Source organism: Agelaius tricolor, unplaced genomic scaffold, assembly GCF_023055355.1.
Source record: "Agelaius tricolor isolate 1412-34295 unplaced genomic scaffold, bAgeTri1.0.p SCAF_46, whole genome shotgun sequence".
NCBI lineage: Eukaryota > Metazoa > Chordata > Aves > Passeriformes > Icteridae > Agelaius > Agelaius tricolor.
Window position 1 is genome coordinate 3,101,614 of NW_027269306.1, and position 26,236 is coordinate 3,127,849.

Here is a 26,236-nt window from a genome sequence, read left to right on the forward strand (position 1 = left end):
TTTTCTTATAACCTGGTTGATTTTTGGGTTTTTTTAAACACTGAGCCGCTGTGATGAAAAAATAAAAGGATACTGTGGCTCTAAAGTAATGTGAAATATATATATATATATATATATATATATATATATATATAAACATTCTGAGCATCTATCAAAACACTAAAAACCAGTTTTTTGAGCTTAAAGAATTTGTGACATCTGACAGGCTGAATTGAAAGGATTAAGGTATAGAGCAAACAGAGGCAGCATGAGAGAGACAACTTTGATTTATTCATTACTTTGTAATGCCACAGCGTAAGTGAAGCAAGCAAGCAAGTTTTAAGTAATAAATAAACAATTTCTATTTTAAAAAGAAGATTAAGTGCTGGGTTTTATTGAGGATTTGCCCCTGCTACCTACCTCTCCACTGAAATTGTTAATCTTTTCTACATTGGCTTTGCTGTGGAAAGTAATGAATGCTCAGTTCATCTCAGGGGACAGAGATCCCAAAGCTGGGGTCCAGTTTTTGGATGTGCCCATTTTTGATGTGTTGTGTGCTAATCCAATGAGGTTCCTGATTCTGCTGAGTGAATTTAGGCCTTAGGAGTGTTGTGACTGCTGGGAAGAAATCTGGATGTGTTCACCAATTTGTGTGCCCATTTTTCCTGGTTACTCCTCCAACAGCTGTGTCTTGATGTGAGAGTTCAGCTGGAATGTTTCACTTAATCCTTTGGAAACAGCCTGCAACTCACTTTGCTACTGGTTTTTGGGTTGATTGAACGATCACAGATTTTCCTGAGTGCACTGTGCTGCTATCTTTGCCTTTACAGGGTCATTTCTTCATTTATTGGCAATGCAGACATCATTACTGTGCTTTTTTTCAAAGATCATGGAGTATTTTATAAAAAGCTCCTCGAGTTTGTGTTGCAAAGCTCCTGAAGAAAGGCTGTACAGCCACTGTGGTACTTTCTGAAAAATCCCTTTGCCAGGATTCCTTCTCCTGGGAAGCTGAGAATTCTCAGAGAAAAATATAAATAATAATTATCTGATTGCTTCTCCTCGTGTTTTGCTGCTTTGGAATGTGGTAGGTGATTCTTTCATTGGTTCCATGTGAATTGTTTTTACTTAATGACCAATCCCAGTCCAGCTGTGTCGGGACTCTGGGCAGTCAGGAGTTTTTTTTATCATTCTTTTCTAGCCTTCTGTCTGTATCCCTGCTTCTATTCTTTACTATAGTTTTAGTATATCAGTATAGTTTCAGTATATAATTTCTTGTAATAGTAATTAATATAATTAATACATTATCTTATATTATACATTATATATTATATGTTATATATGATATGTCATATTAGATATCATATATATTATATATTACATTATATAATATATTCTATTACATATTATATTATATTATATTACTATTGTATAATATATAATGTATAATATATAATGTATAATATATAATGTATAATAATATAATGTATAATAATATAATGTATAATAATATAATGTATAATAATATAATGTATAATATAATAAATATAGTATCAGCCTTCTGAGAACTTGGAGTCAAATCCTCATCTCTCACCTTGTCCTGGGGACCCTCACAACAACACAGCACTGTACAGTAAGCTGTGGTTGTAAACTGAAATAAGTGGTTTCTGCAGTGCCTGACTTGGTGCTAACCTAGGTGATGCAGCAATCAGATTTTATCTTTATTGAATTGCTGGAGGTACACAATGATCTCACATGGAAAATAAGCTAAATTGGCATTCCACTCACAGACAAACGAAACAATGAGTGCACTTTGAACTATAATCTCTAGCTGAACATTCAATTCCTTTTGTGTCTCGTGGTGATGTGCAGCCTATTACCAGAACATATTGCCTAACACTCATGGAGTAATTAATCTACAGATAGAAAACACACTAAATTCAAGTTGAGAATAGCATGCAATTGCGTTTTTTGCATGATACCTTTATGAAAGTGGATTCAGCATCACTGTAATAATGATATAATACATAATATGTATATTATAAAATATATTATTATAATGTTATTATATATAACCATTCTATAATATATAATTATAATATATAACATATATAGTACACAATATTTAATATATAATATAATTATAGGTTATAGATAATATCTTATAATATGTTACGTTATAATTATAACATATCTTATTATAGTTATAACATATATTATAATTACATGATATATAATATAGATAATGATATATTCATCACTGTAGTGATGAATTAAACACTTTACCAGAGTAACTTTACTTAGAATTTAGTGTTAAAAATACAGATTTGTGCAACCTGGTTCAGTAAGTCAGCTCTAGCACATCTGCAGTCTCTATACATGTTCCCAAATTAATTTGTAATATGTGGATTTTCTGTGGCTACCAACTAAGTTCTTTTGTCAAAAAAAGGGGCTTATTGTTGCCTTTTTTAACATCCTACAAGGGTGCTACATAATCTTGAACCGATTAAAGGAAATAACATTTTATATGCTTTATTTAAATTTAGAATTCTCAGGCTAACAGGAAAAATCTGCTAATGACTGGGCAGCTTTTATACTCTTATGTTTCCTAATTAATTTTCTTATTATTGTTTGCTATGTCCCTTTTCTCTTCCAGCTCTGTTGCCTCCACCTGGAACTGTGTTCATGTTACATTGCCCTTGTGAGCCCTTTGTGTTGAGATCCATCATTTTCCATTTCCCTTCCACTGCCTGATGGTCAAAGTAGGTTGTGAGCTGGTTGTGTAGTATAAAATATTTTATTTTGTTATTGCACAAAGAATTCTGAAATCTCCTCATTTGTTTAAAGCTTGCACATGTTCTGTCATCTCAATTCATGCAAATGGCAGTGGGCCTGGAGGAGGATCCAGTCAGACACTGGTATTAGCCTAGAAACAAATATATTCTAAAAAAACCATTCCTATATGAGACTTTTAGTGTCTAGTGGGCTCTATGAGAACTGTCTGCACTATCATAGGATAGCAGGAAAAAGAGCACTTATGTATGGGACAAAAGAGAGAGAGAGAAAATGTTATTGGGCAAGGGAGCTTTTTCCCAGAGCAGGAATGTTCACAAGGCATTGATGTGGAAATGGAAACATTTCTTTCTCAAAGAACAATTTGGCAGATTTTTTTGCTCTCTTAGGACACATCTCTTGGGTGCTTTGGAATATTCTGAATGTGGTTTCCCCCTTCATATGAGGAGAAAGCTCCCCCTGAACCCAAAGGTTTCTCTGCTTCTCTTAATCTGAAAGCAGTGAAGATTTTGCTGCTAAGGTAGCATGTGAATTTTGGTTTGCTTTACAGCTATTATTGGGTAAACAGGAAAAACAGGTGTCTTGTTATCACACCCAAGGTGTGATTCTGTGCTGCCATGGCAGGAATTAGGACTGATGGTGCAGTGTTGTTGCAATCCTTTTTTCCTCTGGGATTCTGCTTCTCAACAAGAATGCAAACCTTTCATTTATTTTATCCCAATCCACATGTTCTGAATTCTCCCTGCTTGTCCCTCCTGTTTGTGGGAGACAAAAATTTGAATAAGAAGCATTAAGGCAGTTCTGTATTCAGTAGACAGAGTGAACATTTGCCCTTAAATTCTTCCAGCACTTCTAGATTTTCTCTGGTGAATTAGAAAGACTGAATCCTGGAATTTCCTGGTACTAGGGATAAATATGAGTCTCCAGAAACCTGCAAGCTTGAACTGCTTCTCAACAAATAATACATAAATAACAGGAATTTCCTAGGAGCAAACACATAAATTTGTATGTCTTGTGTTACACAAGACAAGGCATGGTTCACTGCGATGAACTCATGCCACCAAACTCCTGGATAGAATAGATCAAAAATCATCTTGCTCTTGGATTGTGCAGTGTTAGTCACTGATGGTAAGCACAGGGGTAGCTTTGGGACTGATTAAGATGAAGACACAATCAAATGAATATAAAAAAAATAGTGAATAGACTATTAAAAAAAAATATATATATATAAACCAATTTAGTCAGCCACTCATCAGTAGCAACACAACCACATCATGATAAGCTGCTTCTCTTCTGTGTGTTTTGCTTGGATTGCCCCATGAGCCAGTGATTTTACAGTGCAGATTCAGAAGGAACAGGAGGTGAAGCTCATGCCCAGCATATTGCAGACTTGAAAAAAACCTCACCCTGTACTGCATCAAATGCAGCTGCTAGGGAGGTGAAATTGCATGTGGGCTTTTTCTTGCCCTGTGCTGAAAAAGCTGTTAGTGTTACTGCAGAAAAATACATGGATAGTAAGGACTTTATTTTTTCCAATGAAGTTTTTGTATCATGAAACAAAAGGAAGAGTCTCTTATATGTTCTAAAAATGAAAAAAACAGACCAATAGACAACTTGGTTGACAGACAGGGTGTTCTGAAAACTCAGGAAAATTGTTCTCTACAGGAATGCTGTCTGTTGCTTTTGAGTTTTGAATAAAAAGTTTTATAACTGCTGAATACAATGCAAAGAAGAAGGTACAATTTGGCTAAACTCAGGTTTGAACCTGACAAACTATTTGCTACTTGAATCATAAATGATGTCATTCCTGCAATCTGCAATTAGTGCCAAATTAATTACTGAACAAGGCTAGGGGAGCATTGAAGTGATTAATTACACACCCTCTGCTTCCTGCCATATCTAATTCCTGACATGGAGGGATGGGAAAGAGAGCAGCAGCCTTCAGGTCTCCCTTCTCACAAGGAGACAGAAGGTATGGCTCTTTGCAGGTTTTTAATTCAGATCCTTTTCATTGAATGATTACAAACCAGAGAAAGTCATTGTGAAAGTCAGACAGTTTTCCTTCAGGGTGGACTAAATGTTTGAGTTGTGCAATGGTCTGAGGAAATGACTGCAGTGTCACTGTCATATTTTCTGGAAAAATTCTTTCCCCAGGATTTCTTCTCCTGGGAAGCTGAGAATCCTCAGAGAAAAAGGAAAACATTTATTATCTGATTTGCTTCTCCTGTGTTTTGCTGCTTTGGAATGTGGTTTGGAGATTTTATTATCCAACACGTGAATTGTTTTTACTTAATGACCAATCACAGTCAGGATGTGTCAGGACTCTGGAGAGAGTCATGAGTTTTTCTTTAGTATCTTGTTAAGCCTTCTGTAAATATACTTTTCCTATTCTGTAGTATAGTTTTAGTATAGCATTCTTTAATATAATATATTACCATAAAATGATAAATTAGCCTTCTAAGAACATGGAGTCAGATTCATCATTTCCTTCCTTCCACGGGGGACCCCCAGAAAATACCACACTGCAGTGAGCACGTTCTACCCCAGGTGGTTTCTCCATGTTTTCTGATTTTAAGGGAAAAAAATCTGTTGTCCATTAAATAGTTTGTAGTACATTGCATTTTCCCATATGGGGCACAAACACAAAAATGGCTTGATCTACAGCCTTTGAAAGCCAGCACCAGAGGCTGAGTTTGTAATTTTAATGAAGCTGGAAATGCCCCCACAGCTCAGTCTGGTCGCTATTTCACAGCAACATTTCAGTGCATTCCGACTTTAGCAGCTTGCTTTTGTGAGATTAGAAGCTGAGGAGAGCTGCTAATCCTGTTTTTCTCCTCACAGTCATAAATTATGACTGGGTCAAGTCCAATCCTGTTCATATTCCTGTTGTAATTCCCATTTTGGGCTCCCCCCATCAGGAGCTGAAGCAGGTGAATGGCTCATGGCTGGGGCAGTGCCACACTGATGGGAGATGAGAGTTCTCAGTGAGCTCTGTGTGGTTACCACTCCCTTTAGGAGTGCAGAAATCCACCTGGCTTCTCTCTGAGGCAATTTCCTCACAACGAGGTGAGGTTTGACAGGATGCTTTTCCTCCAAGGAATGTTGTAAAGACACGGACTTGCAGTTTTTTGGGGTTACAATGGGGTTATCTTCAATGCCTTTTGATGCCAACAGTTCTTGTGTAAAAGGTTTTCCATTCTCAGTGGAAAACCATTGCACTTGATTATTTCCAGTCTCCTGTTGTAGGTGCTTGCCTTGTGAGTGTGGTGTTGTGGGGTCCCCAGGATGAGGTGAGAGATGAGAATTTGACTCCTTGTTCTCAGAAGGCTGATTTATTATTTAATCATTTTTTATATTATATTAAAAGAAATTATATACTAAAACTATATTAACAAGGAGAAAGGATACATCAGAAGGCTTAAAAAGAATGAATAATAAAAACTCGTGACTGACTACTCAGAGTCCAACATCCTGATGGTGATTGATTATTAATTAAAAACAATTCACATGGAACCAATCAAATATTCACCTGTTGATAAATGCTCTCCAGACCACATTCCAAAGCAGCAATCAGATAATTATTGTTTTCATTCCTCTCTGAGGTTTCTCAGCTTCATAGGAGAAAATCCTGGGCAAAGAGGATTTTTCAGAAAATATCATGGTGACATCGTGAGCATCCTATGAGGGGCAAGGAATACGTTTGTACTTTGTGAGCAAAATACCATGAAATACCAAAAAACTCATGCACAGAGTTTTCATGTGTGCCCCAACTTCTGCTCCACTGCAAGGAGTGTTTTGTATTTCTTAAGAAATATTGGTAGGAAATCTTTACTGTGAAAAGCTAACTTGATCATGAAAAATAGGTCTAGGCAGGTGCATTTCATTTTTAGAAATTATGTTTTTCTAAATTTGTAGGTTTATGATTCCTTTTCATTATAGCACAGTATTCTAGGTAGTCAGAGAAAATAGCGAAGGAGGATTTCTGTAATAATCATTTTACAAAATACATCTCTTTCTGAAACTGCTCTGAGTTTTGCATTTGTGACTCACTAAAAGTCCTTCAAACAACAGTGGGAGTTACAGTGATGCAGAGACTTCAGAACTGGAATTTGATTCTTTCCCAATCTTTGTAAAATCAGAATGAGAGTCTGGATAGAAATAATATCCCTGATCCTTATGCCACTACATGAGGATGCTACAATCTGTATTCTGAACCCATTTTCATCTATAGCATATCTCCTTAGTTCTTGTCTTTCAAAGACTAAAACAAACAAGAATTCTGGAGATTCCACTATTAATATTGTAAAAATTGTCCTTGAATAATGTGTTCATTTGAACTAAGATGTGCTTCTTGTGGCCCCAGCTAAGTCCTAATGGTGCCTGATGATTGTGCTCGTGTTGATTATAATTGTATTGCCAATTGCTGCCAGGTTGCACTAAGTGCATCACAAAAAAATATATTTCTGTTCATTTACTGTGGTACTTGGCTCAGACTCAAAATTTCTGCTGATTTCATTTTTTTTCTCCAGTCATACTTGGCCCAGACATTTCTCATTTAATGCATGCAGAGTTATCCACAGTGAATTCCCTTCTCCCAGTTGAATTTCTCAATACTTCATCTTTGGAATCATTGCTCTCTCTCCCTTTTGCACTGGTTCATTCTCAGCAGCCAATCTGTATTTTCATTCCTTGTGCTCATGACCACAGTCAGAATTCATTTCTGTGACATCTTGATCAATGTTTTTTAAAAAATAAGATTCACCACGTTGTATTTTCACTGTGGCACGTCAGTCTTTTTGGTTTAGTCTGTCCAGCTGTTGCTTCCTGATTTTACTTCCTAATGATTTGCTGAGATATAAATCTCAAGTTTTCCAGTGTTTCAAACCCATCATCTGTAGAACCCTAGTTATGGGAAATACAGAATGAAGATTTATCACTAAAAACAGATTTACTGGGAGGCTGACCTCAGGGGAGGAAAAATTTCTTGTAACTGAGGAAGAATTTGAGGATGACAGGTAAGAGTAGAAAGAGTCCAACCCCTACACGACTCATATCCCTAGGGAATTACATTTTCCCAGAGAGATGAAAAGAGAGTTCAATTATGAAAATTAGGCAGTGGGCAGAATAGTTAAGTGCTGGTCATTTTAGAAAAGAAAAAAAAACTTGTTACTGAAATAACTGTATAATTAGGCAGTGCAGGAGCCTCTTTCCCTACTTGCAAGGTGAAAATCTCAGCATATGTATTAAGGAAGAATTTCTTGCCAGGACTTCGTGATTCATGTCATTAGAAAAACATGAAAAAAACATTTTGTTTGCATTCAGTGCCTCGTTTGGAAGAGGTTGGTTCTAAATCCGGCCCTTTGGGCTGTGTTTAGCATTGCTTTACCATAAAATTCACACAACTTTTCTCAACAGAGTCTTTAATGAGTGGACTCCAGCCTGGGAAACACTTCTCACTTGTGCCAGAGTAGTCAGGTTCAGAGAATTACACCTGAGAGCCATTCAGAACCCTTGGTACTGATTCTAATTCTCAGTAAATACTGAGAATTATTTTGTGTCTTTTACTGATTTTTTTTTTTTGTGTGTGATATATTTGGAATGATATACTACATTTTTCTTATTTCTTGTTCCTTTATGCTGTCCCAGAAAAGCATAGGAAGGAAGGTACTAAAGGTCCAAAGAGAAATTCCTTGAAAATGAGGGAAACTGCTGAAAATCAGATAATGGCCCTTTCAAAAGGAGTGACAAAGTTCATCTCTTAATTCCAATGGCAAGATTTAATAAATGTTAGTTTCTTAGCAGAAGCTGCAGAAGACAAAAGATTGCAGCTGACTGATGACATATTTTGATGCTAAATATAAAATAGAAAATAGGTATCATTGTCACCTTCATGAATTTTCAAAGCAATGACTTTTTTCTTTTTAAAGATCAATTTTTTCCTCATCAACATCAAAAACCAGCAAGGTGAAGCCAGGGGCAGAACTCTGGGTTGAATGCAAGACTGGAAGGAAGAATCCCACTGGAAGAAAACGTCACCAAATGCCATTTTGGGTCTCGTGGCCCAGGGGAATTTGCTGTTTGGGCTAGGCTTGTGCAAAGAACACAGATGTGGGAAAGCATGGTAGGAATGATGTCTCTTACATCCAATTCCATAGGAGCAGTTGCTGGTTCTTGGCTTCTCTTCTGCCTCTGTCAAGGTTGGGATTGAAGCGCTTGAGGTGGTATTTCATGTTTGGGCTCAAATATTTGTTATTTCTTATCTATATCACAGTCTTGCAAGCTCTGAGTTCTGCAGCATTCTACCAAAAGGCTAAAAAAATGGCTAACTATCTCTCTCTACAAGGCCTTTTAAGGCTAAACTGTCCAATTAAGAAATGACACCTGAATTATTTTTACTTCTAACCCAATAACCAACAACCACCTGTGCTCACAATGTGGACCTTTTAATCAAATTACACAAAACCACCCAAACCCATGGAGAAGAAGAAGGTGGGAAAGGAGGAGAAGGTGGAGAATAAGGTGGGAAAGGAGGAGAAGGTGGAGAATAAGGTGGGAAAGGAGGAGAAGGTGGAGAATAAGGTGGGAAAGGAGGAGAAGGTGGAGAATAAGGTGGGAAAGGAGGAGAAGGTGGAGAATAAGGTGGGAAAGGAGGAGAAGGTGGAGAATAAGGTGGGAAAGGAGGAGAAGGTGGAGAATAAGGTGGGAAAGGAGGAGAAGGTGGAGAATAAGGTGGGAAAGGAGGAGAAGGTGGAGAATAAGGAGGAGAAGGTGGTGGAGAAGGAGGAGAAGGTGGTGGAGAAGGAGGAGAAGGTGGAGAAGAAGGTGGAGAAGGAGGAGAAGGTGGAGAAGAAGGAGGAGAAGGTGGAGAAGAAGAACTAGCCTCTGCCCTAAAACCTCCATCTTGCTTTATATATATTACTATATTGTAAAACCTTAAACTCTTACGTTTTCTACCCTATGATATTACACACTTCTATTCAAACTCCACACCCACAATCCCAGTTCTTTCATTCCATTTTGGAAGCCTTCTCCACAGCCTCAGGTCAAATGCAATGTTCTCTTGGGGGTCAGTGCCTGCCAGCACAGAAACCCTGAAATTCTCAGTAACCAGGGTTCCAACAAACCATTCCAGACAACTTGCCATTGTGTGAGACAGAACAAAAGGATGCGTTAATTAAGATACATTAGGAGTTAATTACAGCACAGCTCAGCAAGGAGCATCAGGATGTGTTGGGGTACAAAAAAGTGGTCCAGGAAAGGCAATGTAACCTGTGACAATTTACTTGTGGGGAGCTCTGAATGAGTTAGAGATGGGACTTTTAAGTGGTTTTTGGTGATGTGGTTTATTTATTTTATTTTTTTTTTGCATAGGTAGGAAGGGTGAGTTCGGCTCACATTGTTATAGTATGGTTTAGAAGGTCTTAAGATTTTTAGTAATAAGACCTTTAAAGGAGTTATTGGTTAATAAAACAATGTTAATAAGGATATTTATGTTTTTAAATTAATTTTTAAATATTTTGTTTTATGGACTTATTTTACAGTGTAAATTTTCTTAGTTAATTATTTTATGACACAAGTTTACAGTACTGTATTTTAATATTTTTGCTTATTTCTGTAACTACTTCTATTTTCTTTGTATTTTAAACTCTAAAATTCTGAACTTTCTTTTGTTCAGCTTAGCATGTTCCTGCTTTAAACTATAAATTTACATTTTTATTTCTAGTACATAAGTTTGGAAGCTTTTTCTAAGGTTTCAGATCAAATCTAATGTTTAATTTTAAATTCTGGCTTACAGGCTTCTGAGAATTCTTTGTATTTTGGATTTTAACAGTAACTTATCACTTCCTTTCAGCAAGATACATTTTGTTTACCTTGTTGAACCAGGGCATAGAAAGTGCTGAAATGCCACAAACAAAATGAGTAAATCTCAGTAGAATGCATTAAGAGGTGGCATAAATCTATTTATTTCTTTTTATTTTATTATTATTTCTTTATTATTAACATGTATAATTTGTTATTTCTATTAATAACATTTGTTATTATTTATTTTTATTTTATTATTTATTTTTATTTTATTATTTATTTTAATTTTATTTTAAGGCTGGCTGTCTTGTCACCTGTAAAGAATAATTCAGCCTTTTATGTGTCTAATAAATCTTTAGTCTGCTGGCATTTTGATTGTTATAGTCAGAGTATAATCACTTCTCCATGAACTTTGCTATTATCTGCCTTGTTGGTTTGGCTATTTTAAGAAGGAAAGCTGATATGAAAGCCAATTATGAGTTCCCTTGATAATGGACATTGTTATGCCAGAATTTTTTACACTACTTTGACAGGCTGCATTGTTAGCATAAAGGAAGTTCTAGAACTGCCTGAAACCCTCTGATCTGTCAGACATTTTCTCAAATGTAAAATAACATATGTTTGGAACTCCTACTCTGCAGAACCAAGACTTTATAAATAACCCCATAAAACTGGACTTGCTCCTTTATCTTTCGACCTAAAGAAGGTCCTACAGATGGGTAATGGACTCTGACATGAATGAGCAATGCAAAAAGCCCTTTTCTTTATTTGTGGATTAAACAGAATATTTGTTTTGACTGTATTCAGAGAAAGCTTTTGTCAGGATCCATTCACCTTCCCATCATCAAAATGCTAATTTCTACCTTTATTATTCTAGATGTTTTCTGGGCTGCTTTAGCTACCTTTGGATTGATATTTCAGTTAAACCTTGTCTTTCCCTTTGCCAACAAAGAAAAGAGCAAATTAGGAATTTATGTTTCACAGGAAGAATTTGTATTGTTTTGGTCTTAAATCACAGTTGGCACCCTTTTCCACTTCTTTACATATGTGTGAAAGAAAGTAAGGATTATTTAAGGATGGATTTATTTTTCTGACTTAGGGTTTTTCTTCCATAGATGATTGAGGTCCCGTTTTCTGTCATTTATTAACTTTGAGGATGCACAAAGAAAACCCTCAGAGAGCTGAGAATTGTGTGGAGATGCCCCTGGCAGATGTGTGCAGAAGTGTTTTGCACATGCATGGGCAGCAGAAATGTACCTATTCCACTGTGCAGAAAGGACATTGGTGGACATTTCTTGAAATAGTTAAACTTTTCTTCATGTAAATCACTTTGCACCAGCAAGGTGTGAGTCTAGAATTCAGCTCCAGGTGTAATGCACACGTATCCACATTTTTCAGATGCCCCAGCTGATTCAGCATTGTTTATTATACAATATTACTATTATACAATTATATAGTGTATTTAGAATATATATAGTATAATAATATTATATTGTATATAATACTATATATGTATATTATATATATTATTATACATTATTATTATATTTATTAAACCATCCATTTTTTCAGAACAAACACTGTAGGTCCCCCACAACACCTTCCATTGGAAGAATCTTGGTGGTGCTGAATTAGTAAACCTTGTGGTTTTGATAATTGTTTGCCTTGATAAATAATAATACCCGTATGTTCAAACTGTAATTATGAAAAGATCCTGAAGACTGAGCTGAGCTTTATGTTAGAGAGATTCACTTGGGTCCCTCTTTACTTGGTAGAGAAATTTTGCTTAATATGGAGCTTGAACTTATTGAAGTGGATGGATCTGGGCAGGTTTTGAGCTCCTGATGTTAATGACTCCCAAGAAAATCAGCTTGTAAATAAAGCAGCTTCATTTTCTTTGCTTAGTTTCAGTGCTCTCAGCAGTGGCAGCATTGGTGAAGGCAGTTCTCTTACTGAGGTGCTAAGGGAGCTTAGCAAGTTCAGGATACAGGAAATAACTGCAGAGCCTTCTCACCTAATAGGTGGCTACAGAGACACACAAGTGCCCAGAAATACAACTGAATGCTTTTTCCATTGTTTGACTATGGCTGAAGAGAAAATCTTTGTCTCTAGAGCATTCTCATCATTCATTCTAGAGCACTCATCATTCTCTAGAGCACTGCACTCTCAAATTTTCTTTCTCTGGGTCAGGGTAAGTGTCTGCAAAAACTTAGCGTTCCTCATTTTTCTTCAGGAAGAGAAAAAATAAGAGATATTATGTAAAAAAATTTCCCCAAGAATATCTGAAGTTGACTTCCTGCAGTGAGCATGGCAGAAAGGATGAAAAGCCTGTCAAGGTGATCTTTCTCTTGTACTGGATTTTTATACATTATTTCTCTTGGCTCTTGCCTTATTAAAGCTTCCAATGAACATCCCTGAACAGGAGCTTGACTTGTGAAGGTCATTTTAACCAGAAGGGGGTCTAGTCCTGTTGCTAGTATTGATTTATTTATTTTATAGCTATAATTAACTGCATAAATATATTACTAATTTATGAATTAATTTACCCCTATTTACTGTAGTATTATGACAATATTACCAATATTTACTACCAATTTACTACTAATGTATGAATTAATTTACTACTATTAATTTAAAAGGAAAATCACTTTACCTGAAAGTGGAGGTTCAACAGATTACAAGGACCCTGATAGAGCAGCCTGTGAATGTGGTGGGGTTTTATTGTTGTCATTGTTGGTTTCACCCCAAGTTGTTATTTCTACTTGTGGATAGGAAGGGCTGTGCTGTCAGTGTGGGCAATATTCAGTGATTATTCCCTTTCAGGGTGTGCTGGGATGGTGGTGAGAGAAGTGGGGTGAGTGTTGAGCTCACAGCCCCTGCAGAGGAGGCTTTCTCAGCTGACACACCAACAATCCCCAGTGAGAGGCTCTGTGCTCATAACGAGAGCATTGTTCAGTGCTGGTTTATTTTATTATTTATTATTTATTGTTTAGATTGGGGTAAGGGATCTATGAGCCCAGCACAGAGGGATTTAGTATTCTTTTTTAGCTCCCCAGGAACCTCACCAAATTCTTTGGCATTAGGCTCTGTTAGTTGATGGGTTTGGAGAAGTATACTGACAAAAATGAAAGTTCAACTCTATTCCTGTTGGATTTGGGGGAGAAGTAGGTGGCTCATTGTTTTATGTGCCTTTTCTAGAGAGCCACGTGGGGAATGTGGTGAGCCATTCCTAAACACAGAGCAGGCTATTGAAGGCTCCAGTTCCAACTAATTAGCTATACAGGCCTAGTCTTGAACAATTCACTGAAGCTTTTGACTTCAACAGAGGAAAGGAATTAATCCACGTTAGCCTGAGACATCTGAAGCACCTGGACCATTAGGTCCACTTAAAACTCTGAGTTTAACAACACAGCTCAGTAAGACTTTCAACCTTAGGCTTACGTGCCAGGATTAACTCTTGGGCTGCAATTTCCACGTTCTAATTTCTGACACAGGCTTTTGACACAGGTATGATGCCCAATTTTTTAAAGTAGCTAAGTTTAATGCAGTTCTCAGGATCTCATAAAAATGATAATTGTATTCATAAACTTACAAATGGTGTGGCTTTTGATCTCTCTATGAAAACTCCTGTCCCTGCTCGTGTTCAACAATAGTTAAGCAATGCCCAGGGGCACATAATAACACAGTGAGAGTGCCCACACTGGCAGGTGGGAGGAAATTTGCTGGAGTACTCTGCAGCTGAGAACCACAAGAGTTCTCTAAATTTAGAGGTGGATATGGAGGCTTTACTGACCTGGGACAGGAATAGGGTAGAACTGAGCTAGTATTAACTAGGGGTTTTCCAGGGGTTCCTCTGCTGTGGCATTTTCTGGATCCCCCGTGGCAGGAAGGAAATGACGAATCTGACTCCATGTTCTTAGAAGGCTAATTTATTATTTCATGATATATATTGTATTAGATTGTATTGTATTATATTATATTAATGCTATACTAAACTATACTAAAGAATAGAGAAAGGATACAGACAGAAGACAATAATGAAAAACAAAAGATAATAATGAAAAACTTGTGACTCTTTCCAGAGTCCCAACACAGCTGGACCATGATTGGCCAAAGAGTCAAAACAATTCACATGAAACCAATCAAACAATGACTAGTTGGTAAACAATGTCCAAACCACATTCCAAAGCAGCAAAACACAGGAGAAACAAATCAGATAATTATTGTTTTCCTTTTTCTCTGAGGCTTCTCAGCTTCCCAGGAGAAGAAATCCTGGTGAAGGGATTTTTCAGAAAATATCACAGTGACACTTCAGCCACCAGGGTACAAACTAACATCAGCTCTCTATGGGTTATTTCTGATTTGCATATGCAAGTTATTTATTGGGATGACTTCTTAGCCTAATGAGGCTATGACAGCAAATATTTCCCAGCTTTACCTGCCTTGTGCAGACCAACAAAGGGTGCAAATCCTCCCTCCCCTGCCTGTGGCAGCTCTGTGTGAATGTGAGGGAAGGCAGCCTGTGATTTCCAGAACACCATTTCCTCTTCCCTCTGGAGAAAGGGCTGGATGCTTCATCCAATATACAGAATTTAATATTTCCTTGCATTAATTGCACCTCAGCCCTCCCAAGCATTACTGTAAATGATCCTCAATGTTCTGAAGTGCAGGTCTTCTACAAAAGGGTAATTTAAAAAGTATTTTTAGTAACTCAATTTCTGTATCAGTGTTAAAGCAATTTTTATATTGCCTTTGTGCTACCTATTTTAACTTCTTGTTTCCTAGCTAGTCCCTGGAGCCCAGACCAATGACAATACTCTGGAAAGGCCACTTCCATTCTGGAAAGGCTTTCCTCAGTAAATGTCACACTGAGGAGCACCATAACTATTTGTTTACCTTGTAGCATACCAAAATAAATGCTATTATAGGATTTTTTTTCTGTTTGCTAGTTCAAAATGGGCCACAAGAATATTTCTTTCATTTAATAATCTTAATAATGCATTTTTTCTCCAACTTTGAATTGTAGTTAAGTATTGCACCCTGCTAAAGTTGGTTAATTCTGTGTGCTTATTCAAGCTGGGAACATCTTTTTCTCTGTTACCTCTGTGTTTAATACACCCCTGAGATCATACAACAATATCTCCAAAATAGAGAGGTTTAATAAACTAGAGGAAAGTATAATTTACTGGGGAACAGTTTGTTTGGATCAACACACATGGCACTTAAAACTTCCAGACATCCAGCTCCCATGTGAATCTCTTTTTGAAGCCATTAGGAATGGGATTGAATAGATTCTCATTTTTGTCAACATAGTCCTCCTTATTCAAATTTTCTTATATTTTCTCAGATATGCAAGGCTGGTTAAAAATGCACACGCATTCCTTCAGAGTTTCTGATTGGATATTTTGGAAAAAAAGTGGAATCAGACTTTAGTCTGGTTATCTGAATACTCTGACACAGTTCTGCTACATGTCACCAACTCAGACCCAGCAGAACAAGCTTCCTCTTAAAACATGGAGCAATTTTCTGCATCCTTATTACATCAGGAGAAGAATGAGCCTTCAGAGCAAGGGTGGCATGAAAGATCACCTCTCACACACCCTTAAACATCAAAGGGAAATGCCTGTGGTCCTTCCTCTGTTGATCTGCTGAATGTTATGAGGTCTGGTGGCTGCTTCTCTCCTCCCCACTCTCATCTGGAGTCTCTCCTGGCTGTTCTGTGTTTGTCAGCAGGGTGACAAAATGATGCCAGAGCAGACTAAGCTGGCTCTGACCCAGAGATTCATCTGGAAGCTACATCTGACTGCCATCAACTTGTGAACCAAGACACCTGTGAACCTACTGCAGTTACAGCCCCGAATCTTTAGCAGGAAATGTTCTAGTCCAGTGAATTCATGTTTATCATCGAATTTGTGTGTAACAATCAGTGTAAGTAGAGCCTTCTGGTATGGTTTGGAGTGCTACAACTACAGTGGTGCATCCCTACTTTTAGTCTGATCCTACAGTTCCCTCATCCACATCTTCCATTCCATTTCTTAAACAGCAATCATAAAAACATGTTTCCTACTACAATTTACCATCATTTATCTCCTAGAACTTCATAGAAACATCCTTTTTTACCTACAAATATATATGTAAGCTATATTTGATGCCATAGTCAACATCTAAATTTCCTTTCTTCACATGCTTCTTCACATAACATCTTGCACATTCCTGGGGCATGAGATTGCTGAACTTCCAGCAAACAACTATTATATATTTTAACAGGAATAGTTTTGAGATATTTTGACAATATCTTGTCATACTGATGTTTCTTTACAATTGTTCTTCAAGTCATGGTTAACTTCATAATGCAAGTTTACATTAATTACTGTCCTACTGTCTGATTTTTCTCCAGAATATTCCTTATAAAATCCCAGAGACAGATAAGTCTACTACACCCTAATAATGTTTTCTGATCTGGACAAAAATATATGCAAACAGGGATTTTTAACAATTTTTAAGTTTTGTAATCATTGCACTTTCTGTCAGCATAGTTGGAAAATTGGGTATTCAGAATAATACATTTATTCTTAAATGCAGAAATAGAGCTAATCCAATGATATGGTAATTTAAGTAATTCTGTGAAACTAATTCATCTCCTTCATGATTTAATTAAAATAACAGTTTCCAGACTGCAGATCCACCCTTCTCACTACTCCTTGGCATGTCTGTAACGAGGCACAGTGCGTGATCCAGGCTCTTCCATTTCAGCTAAAACCAAATTATTAGGGGGAAAAAAAAAAAAAAAGGTGATAAATAACCCCTGTTATATTGGATAGAAAAAGGATGTCAGCATTATGATTGATGTGCCTGTGGGTATCTTGGAAATCTGGTTCCTCATTTAGAAGCTTTCTCTCCAGACTATCCTTATTTTTTTTTTCTGCTATTATCGTTTTTCAGAATAGACTTGAGATGAGTCCCTGTCTGCTGAGAATGAATGGAGAAATATTCAGGCCCAAAAATAGAACATATGTGGTATTTTTATCCTGTTTTCTGAGTAAATCCACACTCTGGAATGAGAAATCACTCTCCAAGTAAAAATACCATCAGTTTTTACTGCTGTTCATCCTCAACTCAGCGGTGAATGGCCATGGTTTTGCAAACCATCCCGAGAAAATACGAAAGGGCTGCTGTTCTCTGGAGCATCAGCTTCCTTGGGTTAGCCTGCTGAAGCACAAGGAATGAACAGATGTGCTTTTCATGCAGGTTGTGTGGAAGAACTGACTGAGGATAAGGCTGTATTTCAGTCTGCCAAGTGTCTCATTAAATACTGCCAGTCAGATTCAAAAGAAGAGTACTTGAGCCAGATTCTTTGACAGGGGAGTCTTATAGAGCCTAGTTAGTAAAATATGAATAAAATATGAACTTCCCGAAGTGATACAACCGCTGGGAGACAAAACTTATTTGTGGAGGCAAGAATTCTTTGCTACTTTGGTACCTCAGGGGTCTCTAGCACTGTAAACAGCTGAGAGGAGGTGGAAATGCAACATCTGAATCATCTTTCAGAAATGCTGTAGTGACCACAGCCTTCTTTACCTGGTGATCCTGAGTTCCCATTGCCACAACATTTTGCTTGTTCAGAAAGGAGCCCTTGATCTCACAGGGATGATCTTACAGATGGATGTGTTGCCTTGAGAGGTGAATAGAATAGAAGTAACAGTGAAGAAAGCATAGGAAAGAGCAGAAGAGCAAAAAGAGAAGGTTGAAAGGGAAGTAGAATAATTCATGGTCTGGAAGTGCAGTCAGTACCGAGCTGTAGCTCAGTTTTATTCACTGCAGAGATTACAGCAGGGAGGTGAGGGTTGGACTGAGGCCAGACCCTGCCAGTGTGAAGTGCAGCATAAATTAATATTGGGCACAGAAACATAAATGAAGCTTTGTAAACCCCATGTTCCCTCTGCACGGAAATGTATTAAATGGTTGTGCATTTTTTCATAGCTAAGCAGTGATGCATATTTCTCACCTACATCACCGTAAAACAGGACAAATCTGTGTGGCAGCATACCTTAGAGATCCTTTACTATGATACAACATTTCTATCAAAGTGATGTGTGGCTATTCTCTCTTTGTTCTACCAATAATATTCTCCCTTCTCAATGTGAAGGAGCAGAGGAAATGTAATAGCTCTTAAATAAATATTGCTCTTTGAACACTGTGAAAATACAAAGCTGAATGAAATGAGTTACAGTATTCATCTGCAAATACTTAAAGCTTGTTTTTTGCTTTTAAATCAGTTAAAAATTGGATCAAGTAAGACCTCTGAGCTAGATTGAATTGCATGTGGTTATGTGATCCCTATGACATTAGAATGGATTTAAAAAGGCACAAAAAAGCTATTCTGCTTCTCCCATTGTCAGTTATGTGTGTATAGAATCACACACCACAGTTTATTTACCTCTGCTCAAGACCATGCTTTAGCTATTAAAACCAGAAAGAATACCAGTGCTCAAAAAGGAATACCAAAGTGATTGGTCTGTTTCTACTTGTCTTTGTCACTCAGATGTCCACTGAATTTTTCATTTTAACAGTCATGAGATAATGACAAGACAATGCATCTGAGATTTTGAAAGATAAGTAAAAGATAAATATGCCATTATATTTTGCCCCAAGTCCTTGAAACATCTCAAAAAAGAAATAAAAGGGTGTTCAAATCCTACTGATAAAAAGCAACAAAAAAGTTGTTAGAGAATGAAGGGACTGAACTTTGAAAATGCCCCTAGAATTCAACTTTACTAATGAAGGAGTGAGTCTAGGAGCTCCTAATGAGCCAATAAGTTTACCTATGATAACTCTGATATTTTTATAGCTTCATACATGTCCTTGTCCTGAAGTGATGGCAGTGGTTTGATCCATGACTTTGGTATGCTCCTGTGCCAGGTTACAGAAGAATCTGGGTTTTGGTATTGAAAATGAATTTATAGATGTTTAACTGCATCCAAAAGCACCCAAATTTTGGACTACTTTTGTGCTGAGAGAAGACATCATCTTTTAATGGCATTTGGGATGACATTAGTGATTTATCTATGTTTTTCACTTTATATTGACTATGGAACCTGAAGTATTGTGATGGTTGAAAAAACCAATTAGCTCTAGGTGCTATTTATGTTTCACAGTGCTGTTGGCAAGACTTGGTGCCTGGCACCCAGCATGTTTATCTGGCTGATCCCCCATGCTCCCCTACATAGTCATAGGTCACCCACTGACCTGAGTGGGACGGAGGGAATGGGCAGTAACTGCTGTAGGCAGCAGAGACACAGATGCATCATGACCCACGTGGATAATGTGGGTTGTGCTGCTGGGGATCTAAAGGGAAATAGTCACCAGGCTCTCTTGGCTTCTCTCTGGAGGAGGACCTCGGCAATGAAAGAAATGCCCAACCCACTTGCTGTGCCTGCTGGATTTGTCTCCAGCTCCAAACACCTTGAGGCAAAGTGTCTGGTGTGAGCGCTGCCTTTGATTTCTTCTCGATTCAGTCTTTTATTTTTCCTTGAGGGGAAGCAGGAGTGTCCCCAGTTGAGTTGGAGGTGCAGCGTCAAATATGGCCAAGCTGCATTTTCACAGCCATCCCTTGCAGAGAGTGGAATGTGCCACAGCTGCAATTCTCTAGGTGCAGAAGGAGCAGGCAGTCTCTGCCCTGCTCGTGCTGCTGCTGGGAGAGGGAATTGGTTGCAGCCATTTGAGGTGTTAACTCTGCCAAACACACCCTCTAGCCAGGAACTAGGACCGGCTTTCTGTTCAGGTGCAGAATTAGGGCTGAAAGTTCATTTGGCTTCATTTGCGAGATGGCTGCAGGAGCAGAGGGAATGCTGGCTCGTCCTGCCGAGGGGCTCGGGGCCGGGCGAGGCAGCGGCGCGCAGGTGCGGCCACCTCTTCTCTCCTTCTGGGAAACCTGATCCGGCCTTGGCTTTGGAATCTGTTGGAATTTATTGGAACCCGGATCCGAGCGACCCTCAACCCAAGCGTTTCGCTTCCTTCAGGGCACGCCCAGGGGAGCAGAGGCCGGGCTTGGCTTGGCAGCATCGCTCTGGGCAGCGACTCCGATAACTGCGGCGTTAGCAGCGCTCGGGGGGCGAGGCGGGGGCAGCAGCCGTGCCGTGCCGAGCCGAGCTGTGCCGAGCCGAGCCGAGCCGAGCCGTGCGCGGCGCAGTGCGGGCGGCGGCCGCCAGGGGCCGGCGGCGGGCCGGGAGCGGCGGCAGCGGCGGCGGGCGGCGGCTCCGGAGCAACAGGGCCAGCTCGGAGCGCCGGGGGCGCGGTGCCGCGGGCTGGCCCCGCTCCCACCTCCCATCATCTCCCGGCTCCCCCGGCCGCCAGCAGCGCCCGCCCGCGCTCCGCTCTCCGCGCTCCGGCCGGCGGCTCCTCGGCCGCGTCCCCCCGGGCTGGGACCACCCAACAAGTGGATGGAGCGGGCGGCAGCCGGCTGAGCCCCGGACGTGGCGGGGGCAGGCGCCGCTCGCAGCCAGCCCCGCCGGAGCCCGGCTCCGCGCACGGATTAGCCAGCGCTGATTTATTGACAGACCCGCCGCCAGAGCCGGGCTTGCGGAGAGCGGCGATCGCGCCTGCCCCTGCACACGACAAGCACACGCACAGCGCCTTCGTTTTCCCCGTGGGGACGAGAGCCTCGCTCGTTGTTGCCTTGTGGCCAATGCCGAGGCGAGCGGGAGCGGCTGCGGCGGTGCCCGGTGCGCCCAGCCCCGCCGCCTCCCCGGCTCGCTGCCCCGGCATCCGGCTGGAAGGGACAGAAAAAAGTGGCCAACCTGTGGTGCGCACTGACCGCAGGCACCTGCGAGCGTGGATCAGCCGGCACAGCCCCTCGGCACCGCTGTCACCCGGTCCTTACACCAGCGGGAACAGCGCTGCTATTTCTCTGCCTAGGATCAGTAAGTATAACGACGTTTGTAGGGTCTTCTTGTGCATGGCACGTAGGTACGGTTTCAAAAATAGCGTCATTTAATAGTTCGTGTTCACCTTCTCTCGTGCGTTAATAGATGTGGCTATAGATGAGGTTTCTGTTTCAAAGGGAGGTGTGAGGGGCTGTGTATTTTTTGGTGTGTGTGCTTGCATGTAGATGTTGCTTCAGTGCACCTGCAGTTGTTTTCTTGACATATCACGGTGTTTTCACTTGGCTGAGCATTGTACGTGCCCGTTTCCAAATTAAATCCAGAGAGATGTTCATTGTGATCGAAACACAATTCTGCTGTAGATTAAAATGTAACATGCCAGCATCCGATGTGTTTCAGCAAATACAACAGAAGATCTTTGTCTAGATACATTTATTCTTTAACGTTTCGTGTGGATATATGTAGGTGTATCTCTCACATATGTGCTCAAAGACCTGAATGCATTGTGTGTTGCAGTATTTTTATTAGTGTTTATGTGTGTTGGTGTTTCAGGAGCATGCATATGTTTGTGTATGGATGCAAGTGCTTATATGGGTGGGGATTTTGTATCTATCTCCATATATATGTGACATACCCACCCACATCCTTACCCACGGAGTCGTTCAAAATCTCTGTGCATGTGATGTGGGCGTGTGTGTAATGTAGAAGTGTGAATAGTGTGGGCAGGAGAAGATTTGAATGCCATGGTAATAGATGACACAGTTTCATTTGATCAGTGTGACCTTTTAGGAAAACAATCCAATCTTTTCCCTTTTTGTTTTGTTTATTTTTGTGTGTTTGTGCATGTGCCTCAGGTTAAGTGCTTCTTCTGCATGACCATAACCAAAGGGTGACCCATCCACTCCCTTGTGTCCTATGGGGACCTCAGAGCCAGTTTCTCAGTCTTCATCTCCTCCTCCTCCTCCTCCTCCATCGCCTCCTCCTCCTCTTACCGCTGCTGCTGATGCCCTGGGTGCTGCTCCCAGGTTTGAGGCATTGTTGACAGGCTGAAGAAAGGATTTGCAAAGACCTCCTCACTGTGTAAATGAAGTGATGGCTGGAATTAACTTCAGCTCTCCAAGAAATGACATTAAACAGTAAGTGTGCTAGGCCAAAGCATTACCGGGAACAAATTATGAGGAAAGAGACTATTTGCATTTGGTTTCAATGATGAGCTAAAACCGTCTGTGGAGACAGGTACTCTTTGGTTTGCATACTTTTTTTTCTCTGAGGAATGCAGCCTTTATAGCCTGCGAGGCAGTCATGATTCTGATCAGGTACAGCTGTGATGGCTGCAGGAGATAAATGAAAATAAAGGGGCTTGGTGGATGGAAGAACAAGGTCGCAGCTGTTCTCTGGTCCAATCTGAGAATTTCATCTTTTCTCATTAGCAAAGCAGTAGTTTGTGTCAAACCTTCCAGAGAACAGGAAGATGTGGCTCTGTAGTTTTCCAAAGTGCAGATTCAGTGCTACAACCACACTGCCCCGCTCGACAGGCAGGTGACCGCCCTCCGAACGCAGATGGCTTTGAACTTCCCAGCTTGGAAAGTCCCGCTGTAAATAGCCCAAAACCTCGTCAGGGCGAGCGCCCACAAACCAAAACAAGACTTGCAGGATGGAGGTCGCCATGGTGAGCGCCGACAGCTCCGGCTGCAACACCCACATGCCCTACGGATACGCGGCCCAGGCGCGGGCCCGCGAGCGGGAGCGGCTGGCCCAGTCCCGGGCGGCGGCGGCGGCGGCCGTGGCGGCGGCCACGGCGGCGGTGGAAGGTGGGGCGGCGGGCGGAGGGGGGCCCTACCACCACTACCACCAGGAGCAGGCCCGCGGGGCCTCCTCCTCACGCGGCCTGCCCCGCCGGCAGAGCGGCAAGAGGAGGAAGAAGGGCAAGAAGAGGAGCCACCACCTGGGCAGCAGGGAGTGTGGGGCCTCCTTTCCCTGCTCCGAGCTGCTGCCGCTCAGTGGTTCCGAGGAGAGGATACTGAAGGACTTGAGCGAGGAGGAGGAGGAGGACGAAGACGAGGATGAAGACGACGAGGAGGAAGGGAAGCTCTACTACAGCGATGACTATGGGGAGGATGAGTTTTCCTACTCGGACCAGCCGCCTGATGATGGGGGAGGCCCCGGGGGTTACAGCTCCGTCCGCTACAGCGAGTACGAGTGCTGCGAGCGCGTGGTGATCAACGTGTCGGGGCTGCGCTTCGAGACCCAGCTGAAGACCTTGGCTCAGTTCCCGGAGACCCTGCTGGGGGACCCAGCCAAGCGGGGCAGGTACTTTGATCCTCTCAGGAACGAGTACTTCTTCGACAGGAACCGGCCCAGCTTTGACGCCATCCTGTACTACTACCAGAGCGGTGGGCGGCTGAAGAGGCCGGTCAATGTGCCCTTTGACATCTTCTCTGAGGAGGTGAAATTCTACCAGCTTGGGGAGGAGGCCATGCTCAAGTTCAGGGAGGATGAAGGTTTTGTCAAGGAGGAAGAGGAAAAGGTTTTGCCGGAGAATGAGTTTAAGAGGCAGGTTTGGCTGCTGTTTGAGTACCCGGAAAGCTCCAGTCCAGCCAGAGGCATTGCCATTGTCTCTGTCTTGGTCATCTTGATCTCCATCGTCATCTTTTGTCTGGAGACTTTACCAGAGTTCAGAGATGACAAGGAATTCGTCATGTCCCTGAGCTTAGGGAAGGGGCTTTCCAACGAGTCTCTCCGCCTGGACGCCGGGGAGCACACCATCTTCAATGACCCTTTTTTCATTGTAGAGACCGTGTGCATCATCTGGTTCTCCTTTGAGTTTACAGTGCGCTGCTTTGCGTGTCCCAGCAAAGCACACTTCTTCAAGAACGTCATGAACATCATAGACATTGTGTCCATCTTGCCTTACTTCATCACCCTGGGCACGGACCTGGCGCAGGAGCAGGGCAGCCAGCAGGCCATGTCCTTTGCCATCCTGAGGATCATCCGTCTGGTCAGGGTGTTTCGCATCTTCAAGCTCTCCAGGCACTCCAAGGGTTTGCAGATCCTGGGTCACACGCTCAGGGCCAGCATGAGGGAACTTGGCCTCCTCATCTTCTTCCTTTTTATCGGAGTCATTTTGTTTTCCAGTGCTGTTTACTTTGCAGAAGCTGACGAGCCTGCCACCCATTTTCAAAGCATCCCAGATGCCTTTTGGTGGGCCGTAGTGACCATGACTACGGTCGGTTATGGGGACATGAAACCCATCACCGTGGGCGGGAAGATAGTCGGGTCCCTGTGTGCCATTGCAGGAGTGTTAACCATTGCTTTACCAGTGCCAGTGATTGTCTCCAATTTTAACTATTTCTACCACAGAGAAACTGAGAACGAAGAGCACACGCAGATGATGCAAAATGCTGTCAGTTGCCCTTACCTCCCTACAAATTTACTGAAGAAATTTAGGAGCGCATCATCTTCGTCCACAGAGGATAAATCAGAGTATTTGGAGATGGAAGAAGGAGTTAAAGAATCTCTTTGTGTAAAGGAGACTAAAAGTCAGGACACGGGGAATAGCAGTGAGTCAGAGAAGAAAAACTGTGTAAATTCAAATTCTGTGGAAACTGATGTGTAGTTTTGAGCGTTTCCAAATATATTTATGCATTAAAGAGTGCAGTGAAAATAACGAAATATGCAAACAAGAGTCTGCAGCATACAGTAGTATGCCATTTAATGGTTAAATACAAATAAAAAGCATTGCTGAACATGTATTACATATCAAGTAAGTGGTACAACTTGAGGAAAGGATTGCTAGATCTGATAAATTTTCAGACTTTATATTTTTATTAGAATGCAAGTGTTTTGCACATGAGGCTGAAAAATTTATTAAAACCAAGTCAGTTTTAAAGTGGGTGCATGAACTGTCGACATCACTAAAAACAGCTCTGTGGTAAAAGTTGGCATTCAGAGGTATTTACTATGTAAGAAACAATGAAGTTTGGTAGTCATTTATCTATTTATCAGTGCTTTAATAGCAGCTACCATAAATCATTGGATACCATAGTCATTGTTTTTCAAATGGTAAATTTATTGTAAAAAGATATTCTACAGAAGATAGATCTAAATTTTTTTTTCTTGAAATCTATAATGCTTGTTTTTAACTGGAAATTTACTTTGGAAAGGCTGTTGACCCTCCAGAAATTGTTTATTTTTATAACTCTCTTTGGAGGCATTGCAGCATTTGTTGTCTAATAATGAAAGAAATGAAGTAAGAGAATTGTTAAACCTGGTCTGACTGCAAAGGCAAAATGACTGGAATGCTTTTTTGCACTACTTTATATGCTGGAGATATATTGAAAGAGACTTCATACTGTGAATGTTTACTAATGTAATAGTTCAATGACAATCATTGGGAGAGTGAATTCTGCATCATATTTTGTTGTTTCTTCTTTCTCTGTGATGCTGATGGCAAAACAGCTGACATGACATCAATTCCATACACTTTTTAATTATGAATATCTGTGATCTGGAAAAGGATTGTGAAGTAAAATTTTCTAATCAAAATTATTTGAAATCGGTGTTTTCTACTGATGCCCTTAAGAAATACCAACCTAATTTATATTTTTTTTTCTTTTTCTGCTTAATTTAGCATTCAGAGTCTATGATTAGTACATGCACTTTGTCAGTATTGAGGAAATTTGGTGTATGGGAGGAGCAGGTAGAAATAATAAGACAGTTGTTACAGTGCTGACAATTGAGAATTGCTGACTTTTAATAATGTGCTATTATTGGTGCTGCATTTC

The 26,236-nt window shown here is 40.5% G+C and overlaps 1 protein-coding gene across 1 annotated transcript; it reads left to right on the plus strand.

The window, feature by feature from the left end:
• The first annotated feature begins 22,316 nt into the window (after positions 1-22,316).
• On the plus strand, positions 22,317-26,000 carry KCNA4 (potassium voltage-gated channel subfamily A member 4). Its single transcript, XM_071455231.1, has one exon. The coding sequence runs from the start codon at positions 23,107-23,109 to the stop codon at positions 25,066-25,068; it is 1,962 nt and encodes a 653-aa protein (XP_071311332.1). The 5' UTR covers positions 22,317-23,106; the 3' UTR covers positions 25,069-26,000.
• The last annotated feature ends 236 nt before the right edge of the window (positions 26,001-26,236 follow it).

Coding starts and splice junctions, on each gene's coding strand:
- KCNA4 (XM_071455231.1), top strand. CDS start 23,107: ATGGAGGTCGCCATGGTGAGCGCCGACAGCTCCGGCTGCAACACCCAC.